The sequence below is a fragment of the Rhea americana genome, unplaced genomic scaffold (genome assembly GCF_003343005.1).
Source record: "Rhea americana isolate MKP2758 unplaced genomic scaffold, rheAme1 scaffold_2, whole genome shotgun sequence".
Lineage (NCBI taxonomy): Eukaryota > Metazoa > Chordata > Aves > Rheiformes > Rheidae > Rhea > Rhea americana.
In genome coordinates, this window is record NW_028186149.1 from 3,591,778 (window position 1) to 3,605,661 (window position 13,884).

Sequence of the window (13,884 nt, forward strand, 5' to 3'; positions counted from 1 at the left end):
GCAATTAGATGTGTAGTAATCTCCTATAATCTTTGGTCTTAGATTGGTAATTTAGGGGCTGTTCTTTGTCTTTGAGATTCATCAAATTTCACGTGAAATCTTTGAATCAAAAGAAGTTATTTTTAAAAGAGTAAATTCTAGTTCATCCAAAGCTATAGGATTTGAAAAAGGCTGTCCTGAGGTGAACTGGAAGTATGTTCAAGAAGTTAGACTATTCTGAGGAATGGCAAGTGAGCAGAATAAACAATTACAAAGGGTCTTATCTGGCATTAAAAAATGAGTGTCTAGATACCAGGAATTATAGACTGTCTATTTACTTTTCATCCAGAAGTGAATTAGCATCCCTAATTAGGAAGGTGATCTGTGTTTTTGTTTGAAAGGAATACCTGCTTGCCTATTTTCAGGTATTAAAAGCTGGAGATGCTGTTTTTGTCATCTGCAGCCTGATCTTAGACTTGGAGAACTGATTAAGCTGTACGTCGTCTTCAGATGATAACTCCTGCCACATACAGGTCCACTGACTTAATGACTTCATATTGAAACTGAAGTTGCTGCAGGCCTTCCTTGTAACTAAGGTGTTCACTCTCATGCCTTTGAGACTTGCAGCGTATTTTTCAGGACTGCAAAATATCGTGCTAGTTATAGAAGTCTGTAAAGACAGACAGTTTGTCTTTACAGAGTTCTATACTTTGCAATGCCAAACACAAAATTCTTTGATCACTTAAAATCTGTACTGCTTAAGAAGAATTACTGTGCACGATCTGTCTTTGTATTTCAACTAGTATCATGACTTTCCCCCTCCTTCCTCCCTGCCCCTGCTTCTCTAAATGTCAACACTAAATAGCCTTCAGCACTGAGGGTACATCTATAGATGACAGTTGTGAAATCAGTTTCTCCATGGGCTGATGTAGGTGGATTCAGAGTAGCTCTAAAGTAGTTTTGCAACTACAGTTAATACAGACCTGAGCTAATAAGCCYTGCTTGTTATAGACAGAGCTGTGATTTTCGGTATGGTTTGTTAGCTCATGCGCAATGTTTCATTACTAGCAGGAACACAGCATCTTTAGAGCTGCCTTGTGCTTAGCTGACTGGGTAGAACGAGCTACTGCCTGTTTGCAGAATGCTATGCAGACATGTTCCAGATCTGATGGTGGAAGGAGGGACTATAAATTTGACTGGAGGCTAAAATCAGAGTAGTGAGCCCCACTGCCACTTCATGCTGTAAGTGATGAGATTAGTGTCCACTGGTTGCAAGTTGGAGTATATTCCTTGCTAGAATAAAGAGGTACCCTCTTATAACTGTAGAGTCTGAATGGTATGTGCATCACTGCAGACTGCTATCTGACCGTTGTGGGTTTATATTTCATAAATAGTTTAATCTTACCTGATGTATTTCAGTTTACTAATTCTTTGAACTATTTTAAGGTGTTCTGCAAAGGTCTTTAGTGGTAGTTACTAAATTCACACTTGTTCTTAAAACTCACTCTTTTTTGTAATTTGTAATTCTGTATTTTGCCTAAAGGTATCTTTGTGATCAGACTGCAGATTATATATAAATTTAGAAACAGTGAGGTTATCGAGTGTACAAAATCCTTCAGTTTTTCTCTGGCAGAAGACCCATTGCTATTTTGAACTGCTAGTTATCCTGCTGCGTGGCACAAGTTAGCACTTCAAAAGCCTTATTGCAGCATGCTTACAAAAGRCTTTTTTTTTTTCTTTGAACAATTTGGTTACAGTGTACTTAAGGTGCAGTTTAAATGCTGAAACAGCACCTTGGCTTCTTTCCCAAAAGCCTGTTCAGAAACCAGCAGCAGTTTCATCCTCTTTTCCTTAACGTTGTTTGCCTTGCAAGTGGTGCAGCTTGTTCTGCAGAGTAGATATCTGCACTGAAACACTCCCTTGCAGTCTGCAGTAGGGAGAAATGGAGCTGCATGTTCAACAGAAATCAATGTTGCAGCAAGGTTATAGTGTATAGAAATGAATGCGTTTTATCATCAGGCAAATTAGAAAGCTTCAAAAGATGTTATCTTTCAGCAACTGAGTTTATGCCTCTTTCTTTCCTTCTAGAAAGATGTGGATACTTTACCCTGTCTCCAACGTTTGTTCCTCAGCTTCAATAATATATCTAGGTAAGGGGAATAACAGTTTGCTTCCTATCGGTAGTTTGAGGTATTGTATTACAGTTTTATTTTATTAAATTTTAAATTCTTATACTATGATTGCAGATACTTTTTTGTATCATGTTAGATTGCATAATCAAGCCATTATGTATTTCCTACTTTAAATATGAAAAGTTTGTTAAACCTTTAGCATTTGAATGTGATTGTATTATGAAAATTATACTGCAAAAATTCTACTTTTCTTTAAAGATGATCATATTGTTTGTGAAAATTAGGAAAGGTATTGTAAATATATTGTTAAACTACATGTCTGTTATAATAGTATTGTATTAGGCATTTAAATACAGTGATTGCATGTTAAATGAAATATATAAGCTTGACACAAACTGCTGAGTCAGATTCTGCTTACTTATGTTGATTAGAGTATTTCATGAATGTATTTTACTTGCCCATTTATTAGTTAAGTCTGAAAGCTATATTCATGGTACTTTCACTTTCAAACCAGATGGTAGAAGCAGAATAACTCAGATTTTCTTAGAAAGGCTTCTGTTGTTTCAAGCAAGTAAGCATACTTTGTAATAAATAAATAGAAATATTTGTCTTCTCTATTTTTATATGCATGCATCTTTGGAATCTGCATTTATACTTGTGCTAATATTAAAAATAATAAAATAAATTGTGCTTGTGTTAATTTTCAGTTTGCATGATACAGGCTTGCCTTTATCCCTTAATCATCACAAGCCTTAACCAGACTTATTTTGATAGAATCAGGTAAATAGGGATAGGGAAAAGATGCTACATGTTCTAGTTACTGAAAAGACTTCATTCTTGTGGCACCTGTTTTCTTCTGTAAAAAATCTTATACCTAATAAGAGCTTTTATTATAATAGCTTCTTGAATATTTTAAGTTAACCTGCATTATATTTTTTTGCAGACAGCTCTAGCCTACTTTTCTGTGTTCCTTAGGCTCTTAAAGTACTGATGCAATGATCTCCTGGGTATGCATGGGTATTAGGCATTTTAAAAACTCAAGAGATGAACTTCAGGAATGTTTAATATACTCTTCCCTTCATTCATCTGTTAGTCTCTTCTACTTCATATTTTAAATTGTGATAATAAATAGAAGAATTCACTTTTTTCCCCTTCTCTCTTCTGTTAGATAATTCCCAGACTTGAAACATGCCATTTGTTCTGTTTTTCTAACTAATGCCTTAGCCTGGCAAGAGCAATGGGGAGACTGCAGTAGCTGCATCCCCTTTTCTTCAGGAAACATCACTGCAGTCAGTGTAACTTTTGTATTTTTTTTTTTATGTGCTTGGTATATTTTAGGTAGTTTCTCACATTGCTTTGTGTAGATTCATTTTTGCAGTGTGCAAGGAAAGAAAAATATTTTGGATTTTTTTTTGCAAGTTTCTTAAAGAGGATTTCTCAAACTTTAACCAGTTCTCAAACTTTGTCCTTATAGCATATTTTTAATATATTATCCTGATTTTTATCTTCTATTCATTGGAACTTTAGTTAGTGTTAGTAGATGTAGTCTTACCTTCATACATGCAAGTTAGAAATACTTATTTTGAACATTCTTGCAAAAATGTAATGTTAATTTGGTTTTATTTTGTAGTTGGAATAGATATAAAAATAAAATTTTAATTTTAGAGAAAAAAGATATTTCTCTGCTACAAATTTTTATATACCTATACAGGTAGGTAGATGGATGGATCAGTAACTCTTTCAGGACCTGTAATTATACACATTAAAAAAAAAAAAAAAGCAGCAGCTTTTTGATTATAGCATTTGGCTTATGTTCCATTGCATAATAGGAGTTTTGAAGTCTAAAAAGCTTCATTAATACTTTGTTTTGAGTTATGTGGTAGATAAATCMCCTAAGAACAAAATGATTAAATGTAAAAGTAAGTTTTTGGCCATTTTTGGTAGCTTCTGATACTTGGCTTGATGCTGTTTTAATTGATCAAAGAAGTTGTATGTAACCGTAATACTAGTGAAGTGCGGTGGTATGACTGAACATTCCTACAGCCCTTTTAAATGGCTTTATGTATTTTTGAGTTGCTTACATGATTTTACTGTGTGCCATATGATAATTTCTAGAGAAAAAAAAACAATTTTCTCTAGAAACTTTTATGTCTGTACAATGACTTCTAGGTAATTAGTTAGATAGTCTGATTCATTCTTCTGGAGATGCTGAGAGAAACCTGCAAGTGGAAACAACAAAGTATGTTGCCCAATAAATTGATATTTTTCTGTTATAGATTCATTAAAAACTTTCTCTAATGACCATTAAAAAAATCCTTCAAAAAATTGAAAATGCTTCAGAATAGATAAATACTTTTCAAGAGAGTAACATTTCTTAGACAGTGTTTCCATGTAAAGTTGGGTTGTTTTCTATTTTCAAATATCACCAAGAATCCTTAAGTCTTAAATAGATGTACACTGAGATGCACGAATTTAGTTTCAGTAAAAGATCCAGGATTGCCTTTTAAAATTGTCTGTGGCTAAGACATATAAATCTATCATAGGTTTCATCACTGAACAGTCTTTTCCTCTCCAACTTCAGAGAAGGCCTCAGAATGCTGTTTCTCTGCGGAGCTTTTACTAAAAAAGGTATATGTTAGCAAGGTAATAAAAGCTAAAACTACACGTTATCAAAGTTGATGCAGATCTGAAACAAAGGATGTCCCTTTTCTTCAGCCTAGAAAAAAATTAGCCATTACAAACTGAAGGTATTAATTCTGTATGACTGATTTTAATTCATATCTCTAGAACTAGTTATAAGGAGGGTTCAAAAATCAAATTTTGAATTTGTCGTGTGGTATGGGGAAGAGATTACAGAAATAATTTTCTTCAGGAAAGATACCCCAGTGAGATTTAGAAAGAAGTTTATTGTTGCTCGTATTTTGTAATGTAAAAAAAGGAAAGATTTWAAAAAAATGTATTTTCATTGTTATACTTTGCTCCAAGTCAGCGCTAAGTTTGCTTTTTCAGTTGCTAAAGCATTGTATTTAGCCATATGGAAGAATTGGCTAGCAGTTCGAAAGACCTGATGATTGTTTTTCTTGACTTGGTTGCTAAACTGGACCCCTGAGAAAAGGAATGTACTTAGTTTAATCTAAATAAGTTTTTTTTTTCTTGTCAGATTGAAAAATTATAAATACTTTTGTTAAACACTTACACAAGAAAGTAAATGAATTGGAATGAAAGGCTGATTTGTGGTAGAAACATCTGTTTTTGTAAGTAGCTTAGTTGTTAGAGACTTGGGATGGGAGACCCAGGTTTTATTCAACTGAATGTTTTTCTGAATTTTTTTTGTTTGTTTTTTGAATGTACATTTTGAGCACATTATCACCCAAGTTAACATACTGTAGTATGTTGCTTTCTATCTTTTCTCCAGAGCTTTTCCACTTCGTAGAACAAACTTCTCAAGTCATGGGTGCAAGTATAGAGAGAAAGAACAATTGTGTTCCTCTAAGTAGGCTGTTAACCAGAAAACAAGTGTCCCAGTTCAGGCCTACTAAATGTTTAGAAGTGAACCACTATCACTGGTAGAAGATGAACATGCACCACTCTGGAGTACTCTGCTGCATCATAGTTGCAATATTCACGTGCAAGGGAGTGTGTTTGTATCCCTTTTGGCAGAGGAGAGAATTGGATGCAGGACTCCTACATCTTCACAGAATGCTCAGAATGGTCTACGTTGTCAGTCTGAAAAAATCTCCAGAAAATGCTTTTGGGTAATTTAACCCAAATTCACAAATAGTGTCTGTATTACTGAAACTGTCACTTTAGATGAATTCACCTTTAGATGAATTCACCTAAGAAGAAAGAAAGATGGAAAAGGAAGAAGAGTTAGTTGTTCCTGGTTCCTGCAGGAGAAGGTTTTTGGAAAGAGGGACAAGGGTTCCATCTGAACACTAGAGGAGAGGATTATTTGAGTCAGTCTGAAACAGCATCATCTGTAACTGCTTTGTGTTATGTGAGTGGCTCAGCTCCTCTGTGGTGAACAGAGGCTAGAGAGAGCATTGAGATATAGCCTCTTGATCTGCATAGTGTCAGCACTCACCGCTGTTGCGGTTGTCCCTGAGGTGGGAAACATAGAAGCTTGTTTGTAAAGTATGTGGTCTATTTGGTACATGTACTGTATTAAAACTTCGCTTCTCTTAGGATTGGGGTGCTGGTGTAGTAAGTACAATATATTAAGTTTCCTACATTGAATTTCTGACGCTTTATTTTTCATATGCATATGCAAAGATCTGAAAAATTCAGCACTATTGTTTGCTCTAAAATTGGCTTACTAATAGGGCAGCTAAAAGCAGGATGAAAGCAAGCACATCTGTTCTAGYTCCAGAATTAGTATTCTGGTATGCTGAAGTGCTGAGAATTTCAGAGCATGGCAGTGTGTTTAAGTGGAAGGTCTTGAAAACACCATCAAACTTTCAACTTTCCTTTCATTTCCTGAAGAGATTGATTTTACTTGAATTCTGTAAATCATATGTAATGGCAAGAGTACTATTTGCTTAAATGTTTGGAAATGCTTTAAGTAGAACCTTTGGAAGAATATATTGAAAGTATTTGAAACTAATTTTGAAGACTAAATATTTTCATATTTAAAATAGTTTGTCAAGTAAAATCTATTCTAGCCTAACAGAAATTCACAATTATCCTTTCTTCTGCTAAAATATTTGAGCTTGCTTTACTAATGTCTGTGATGGGACATTTGGGAAAATCATCTTTTATTTTCATAGGATATTGAATAGATATTTTAAAGTAGTAAGTCAACATTGTCTTCCAATAATGCAATTAAGCAAGCTGGCTTATGGAAAGGTAACCAGGACACAAAAAGGAGCAGAGAAAGTAATGGTCAAATTTGTCATCTTAGCCCGATGTAAAAAATAAAAAACAACAAAAAATGTATGCTGAGCACCTGCACTGATTTCTTTGGAAGGTATATGTAGTTCATTTTTCATTAGTCCTTATGTTGCTTTAATCTACTGAGCAGAAGAGTAATAGTCTTCTGCTTCACTGTCATTTTTCATACCCAACCACTGGGTATGTCATGTTGATGTTACGTGTACCATGTTAACTGTAGTGTTTGTTCTGAGACTTTTCTTGGGAGCTTTCTTTCCTTCATTCCTGTTGGCTTATGCTGGTGTTCAGATCCTGAATTTATACAGGCCATTCTTCTGCTGGCTAAGACTGAGAGCTATTTGGTGATTTTTTTTTTTTGCGTATTTATTTTGTTGTGGAAATACTTTAATATTCAGAATCTTTCAGAGACATCTCATTTAACATCTGCCATTGTGGTAGTTCTCTAGCCCCTTGCACCTGAATGTTAGTCATCAGCAGATTGTTGTATGCTTTTTGAAAGTTGAGTAATACTGATGATAAAGGCACTTGCCATTTTATTCAATGGCAGCCTTTAGTATGAACATCTGTACTGCACATCATTTCTGAGTCACAGTCCAGTGCATGCTTTAGGTTTTGCATCCCCCTAAGTATTATAGTGGAGGAAGACTTTGCCTGCCAGTAAGAGTAGTAAGATCTATAATCAGTTGATGCAGTCAGTAGGAACTCCATTTTTGGATATTATGACAATAATTCCGTATTTATCAGTTCAGAAGTATTCTCTTATTTCAGAACTTCATTAAGTATTTCTGCTTTTCTAGCAAGGGGATACTGTATTTTTATTTTTTGATGTGATCATCATTCATTCTTTTGTTCTTTTCAAGAGTTTTTTTTAAAGTGGCTTGGTACTTTTGAGAATGGAGTTATTCTATACTTTCATTTGAACTTGGTTAACTTTGTAACACAGACTCAACACTCCAAAGCCACAGTGCATGAAGACAAGGCCACAGTTGTGCATGTGTGCACTGTCATCAGTTTCTTAAAAGGTGTTGGAGTCCTACTACTGTGAGTGTTTTAGTTTCTTGTAAAAAACAGATGAAAGAATTTCCTGATGTTAAAAATAACTTAACTGGGTCAGCTACTTTCTTTTCAGATTTTTTTCTTCAATAGAAGGAAGTACATCTGTAAATACATTTTACATAGGCGAGTTATTGTTGTCAGGAAACCAAAATGTGTTGTTTAAACAGCCAACTCTTGAGTGTRTGTAGACAACTCAGAACAACAGACAGATCTGTTTTAAAGACACCGTGACACTTTTGTGTTCGTTTTTATTTCAATATATAATAATGTAATAAACACCCAGGCTCATGATGGAGTCTCCATACTTTTTATCTTAATTTCTTTTGTGGTTCTCATGGTTGTTTTAGTGGCAAATGCAATTCATATTATTTTTGGACTATGATATGTATACTATTTTAGTTTTTTTAATGTGAAACTATATTCCTTTAGTTAACAACTTCTCTTTATTCTGCATCTCTTTATACCTGTGAGTGGAGAGATAAAAAGTAGAACAGCAGCAGCTGTTCTTGGTCTTTCAAAATACTTTTAATTTGATTTGTCATATGATATGCTTTTTTCTTCAGTACAGAAAAATATTTTCTTTTTAAAAAACATAACCTTCCATCTCAAAACTTTTTCTACTCTTTGGCATTAAAAATATGAACTTTTTTGGTTACAGTTTTGAGGATATTCTGTGCCTTGCTGATTCCTCATCCTTGTCAGATATCACCCTTGATGGCAATCCAATAGCTCAGGAGACATGGTACAAACACACTGTTCTCCATCATATGATGCAGCTCCGACAGCTAGATATGAAGAGAATCACAGTAAGAAATCTTTTGTAATACATTTTTGTCAAACTTACTAGRTGTTTAAATTTAAGAGTAAAATGTAGGAGTTTTTATATATAGAAAAAAATGCATTTCTTATTTTAATCTATAATGATATTTAGACATAAAATACTCAAAGCTTTAACCTTTTTATTTTGGTCAGTATAATGTAAGGGTGTGCTTTTTTGCTTCACTAATGTATTTATTCTTAAATGTTTAAACTGTTTTTTTTTCTTTCATTAGTAAGTACTGTGTGGCCAAGTGACAGTAGGAACAACTATAGAGCTCTTATTTCAGACTTCCTCAATGTAGTCTATATTGGCTTGTTCTGGAGCTGAAAAGTAATAGCATATTTCTTCCAAAGCAATAGTGTGTTTACCCTAAAGTTAGCATTATTTTTATCCTCTTTCATTTAAAAATTTTGTGGCTTTTTGGTCTGCCTCTGTAAGCAAACCCATTGATTGTATTCTTTCTGTAAGTCAATCTGCCTTTCTCCTTACCTTGGCTAACCTGCTTTTCCCTCTTCATTTCTGAATCTACTGGTAAAGTTCAAGTAATCTTGATAAGGAGAAAAGGACTCATGGACAGCTAACTTCCTACAGACTTCATGAAAATACGCTGTGGGCTAGAAAATGCAGGGAAATTAACTGGGGCCTTATCATTAAGGCATCTATTTTTGTTTCTTAATAAAAGAGTAGCCGTGCTGATTCTTCTGTATCTACTCTGATGTGTAAGCTTGACCTGCTTACAAGAGGAACTCACGTAACAGCAAGATAACAGAATAATATGCTTAAACAACAGTTATAATCTTTGACCAGATACTGATGCATCAGCTGTATATTAAGTACTCATTTGCTTTATACAAAGGCTGTAATGCGTTATAAGTGATACCTACTGTTTTATCATCGATCCTGTTGTGCTATAACCAAACCGCTGTGAATCTAGAATACACCCGATTATGATCTAAAGTATAACATGTATGAAGAAAACACATATTGTAAAAGTTTTTACACCAGCATCTAGAATACTCAATAATAATTTCTTCCCAGATATTGGGGGATTTTTTTTCTTTTTGAATTTATACCAATTTAATTGAATACCAGCAAACTGTTTTGCTTTTCAAAACTGTTTTCTTAGTATTGTTTCAGAAACTTGAGTAATATCAATTAGAAGTTTTTTCCCTGAACTTGGGCTGAGGAATATGTGTGGGGGGAGCCTTTTCTTTCCCCCTCGTTCCCCCCCCCACACCCAACCACAGTGAAGAGAGATTCTAGTAGTACTCTCAACAATGGAAAAAAATGCACTGAACTCTGTAGGCACTGCATGGGAAAGAGCTATTAGAAGTGCCCAACCATGGGAAAAGCTTAATCTGAGTTTGCACCTTGTTAAACATCAGAGGATCAACTRTAAGGCAGAAGGCTGTAGAAAACTAGGTTTCACTAGTTATGCTGCTCATAAAACTACTTGTAAAAAGAATGTGTTTTGCATTCTTTTTATTTGCCTTCTGGTTTTTGAGCCTTAAATTTCCTTTTAAACTTTTTTCCATGTAGAGGAGGCTGTATGCTTTTTCCAATAAATTTGTGTTACCCAGATAGTCATATGACTCAAACTGGGGCTTTAAGAAAAATAACAAGTATCATGAGATTTGTGATAAAATTAGAGAGTTGGCAATGCCAAATCCAGCTATTCTGACTAGTAATGCAGCATGTTGTTGCCATCAAACGTAATGGTAAATGTGACTCAGTGGAGGAATGGAAGTACAATATGAATATATGCTTTTTCTCCCTTGAGTAGTAGAACCAAACTCTAATTATGCTAATAGAATCTTTTCTTCATTAGTTTGGAGTATGTCCAGACCATTCTGAACTTAAGTATTGCTTTGTCTTGCAAAGAACTGAGAGTTAGACCTGGATGTTTGTTCTTTCTGACAAGAAATTCTTCACTAACCTGTTCAGAAGTTCTTCTGGAAAACGGAGTTTTCCAGAATTCTTACTTCTGCTTTCAACTTTCTAATTGGTGTCTTTGCAGAGATAACTATTTCAAGTTAGACTAAAAGCTAAAGGATGTTTTCAAAAATTTCTGAGAGAATTTGCTTATTCCTATTGATTTTCAAGATGTATGCTCTTTGGTGCTGGGCCTCTTCAGTAGGATTCCCTGAAGAAGGGAACCTAAGGGCAAAAGATGGATGGTAACTGCCTTAGGGAGTTACTCAGAAACATATAGCTGCCCTGCAAATGAAACACTGTTCTTGGAACAAAATCATTGTAGACTGTAGTTGTTTTAACATACTGTAGGGCAGATTTGCCTTATTCAAGAGATTGTGTCATATTATTACAATTTTTTTTCTTGTGAGGAAGTTGGGGGTTTTTTAGGCCAACGCATTCCATTTTGTTTCTGAATGTAAAGTGTAAGCTTAAGGCTGTAAATGCTTATTTCTTGTCCACAACAAGATGAGTTTCAGTGAAAAAACTTCCCACTTTCTATCACATATCTAAAACTTATATTTGAGGCAAATCTTTTACTTTCTCCAAAACTGGTAAGTTAATGTAAAGGCTTAAGGGGTGTGTGTGAGGGGGGGGGGAAGGCTGAGTTACAGTGGCCTGACAAATTCCCATGTGTCATCTATGGTAATCATCAGTAACCTTTAGTCCACCTCAGTTGTGAGGTAGTGTGATTTGATTTATGGCTAAATCAAATAAGTTTGTATGAAGTTGAAGTATATTATCTTAAAAGAAGATACCTCAGGAATTTACAGATTCATTCTTGCTGATAATAATCTTGCCCTTTAAATAAGATCTTAAAAAAATGAGGAGTTAATACTAAAAGTGAAAAAGGACATATATCTCATTGTCAGATATCATTTATAGATCAATGATTGGTCAAAATTTCTGTAGTTATTACTTTTATGTATATTTTCCTCCTCTAAACATGCTTGTATACATAATTCATTTTTGAATTAAATCAGTCTGTGTGATACACGTAACAGATAGTCTGCCACCTGCAAATACAGGGCAACTGAATTTTGTGCATTTTGTGTGTACTGTTTTCAGTCTCTTCACAAACTGAAAACTTAACTTTATATTCCAGTCTATTTTTCATATTCTGCTAATTTTTTTGCATCAGCTAAAGTGGTCTACATGAAGTATGCTAAAGTTACAGAATCACGGAGTTGGTAAGGTTGGCAGGGACCCCTGGAGATCATCTAGTCCAACCCCTCTGCTCAAGCAGGGTCACCTAGAGGGTGACCTAGACACGGTTGCATCCAGGCGGGCCTTGACTATCTACGGAGAAGGAGACTCCACAACCTCTCTGGGCAACCTGCGCCAGTGCTCCGTCACTCTCACAGTGAGGAAATTCCCCCTCACGTTCAGGCGGAACTTCCTGTGCTTCAGTTTTGCCCATTGCCTCTTCTCCTGAAGTTATTTCTAATCTCTATGAAAATTATTATAATAATTTAATTATTATAATAATTTAAAGGTTAGATGTACTATGGAAATAAAACATTGAATTCATTGTTAGCAAAGTTATCATAATCTTTTTCAGTTATTTGAATAGTATCATCTTTTGGAAATAACTTGTTTGAATAATAGTAAACCAGTTCGGAGGAAGAATATGTGCATTCCAGTATGCTCTTTTTAGGATCCATCTCAGGTCTAGCGGGATGTTATATGTTAAAAGACTGCTGTCATGGCTTAACAATAGGCTTGGCTAAAACTAAGATTTGTAGAGCTTTTGTTGCAGTAGTGCTCAATTAGCAGCAGGGGGAGCTATCAGTATGCCGATACTATGGAAATAGAATGTTTTTGGTAAGGATAATAGCTTTGTTATGCCATTTTCTTTTTGTGTTTTTGTGTAACCACTGTTACTTCACACTGAAAATGTAAACCTGCAGCCATAAAAGCTCAATCCAATGGTTTCTGGGTTGCAGAAGGYGAGACTTTGCTTCTTTAAGAATTATGTTTCTATCTCTTTTCATGAAGATGGCTTCCTGTTTATTTAGTAAGCTTTTAGTTGGGAAGTGGAGAAGTAATAAATGGAGAAGATTTCAACAGAAGAGAGGACATCCAAGTTCTTTCCCAATGGTCTGGTGTCTTTGCCTTCTGGAAAAGCATCTGCCTGTCTCTAACACAGAGCTATGGCATTTTGGTTTCTCCTGTTGTCATTTTAATAGTTGACTCTTTACTATGATGAATTTTTCTTTCTTGACAGGTTGGTAGAATAGGGAATTTTCCTTCTTCCACAGGTGCTCAGTGTGCAGCTTCAACCCTCCAACTGTGATTTAAATTATTTTGAGGTATACTGGAGATGTTCTTTCAATAGTAGGTTCTGACAGTCTGGATTTAGGATTGAATTTAGCAAAAGAAGGCAAAATGGGTTTGGACTTGTTTTTGTAGGTAGCAGAGCTGTCAGTGGTTCTTTAACAGAATTCAAATATGCATTACTATTAGCCTAATATTTTATTGTTTTGAACACACAAAAAGACAAGGCATGAAGATTTGATTTAAAATAGCATGCGTTCATCAGGGAAGTTTCAAGAGGAGACAAAGTTACTAACAACAGCAACAGGATAATGAGAAGAAGCAAAGAAAAATTGAGATGGTAAGAGTTTCAAAAGAGCTGGAGCTAAAAAAAAAAAAAAAAAAAAAGAAGAATGAATGATAATGAATTGTGGCAAGGTTATTAAAGGCTTTGTTTTATAACTTTGTTTTTTCTTGATTGATTGCATGCGTTCTGTAAGATTAATGAAGAAATGCGTGCAGACTTACTTCCAAAAGAAGTAGATTTTGGCCTTTGATCTTTATACAGAGGTTTCTCTATCATTTTGCTTATAAGAATATTGTGTAAAATTTAGATYTTTGGGGGCTAAGTTTATTTTTCTATAAAACTATATGTAAAAAGTATTTTTTCAATGCCTGTAATTAGTATAAACTGATCATGAAGAAAAAAGCCTTATCCAGTTAATTGAAAGGCTCTTACTAGAATGTRATTTGTATTAGCTCATTTCATTCTTTGTATTG

At 34.6% G+C, this 13,884-nt stretch overlaps 1 protein-coding gene across 1 annotated transcript in view; it reads left to right on the forward strand.

The window, feature by feature from the left end:
* Window positions 1–13,884, forward strand: part of LRRC49 (leucine rich repeat containing 49) — a 59,893-nt gene that overhangs the window by 29,651 nt on the left and 16,358 nt on the right. Inside the window, exons 9-10 of the mRNA XM_085303656.1 lie at window positions 2,068–2,129; window positions 8,716–8,863. Coding sequence (XP_085159782.1) covers window positions 2,068–2,129; window positions 8,716–8,863 — 210 coding nt within the window. The remainder of the gene's footprint in view (window positions 1–2,067; window positions 2,130–8,715; window positions 8,864–13,884) is intronic.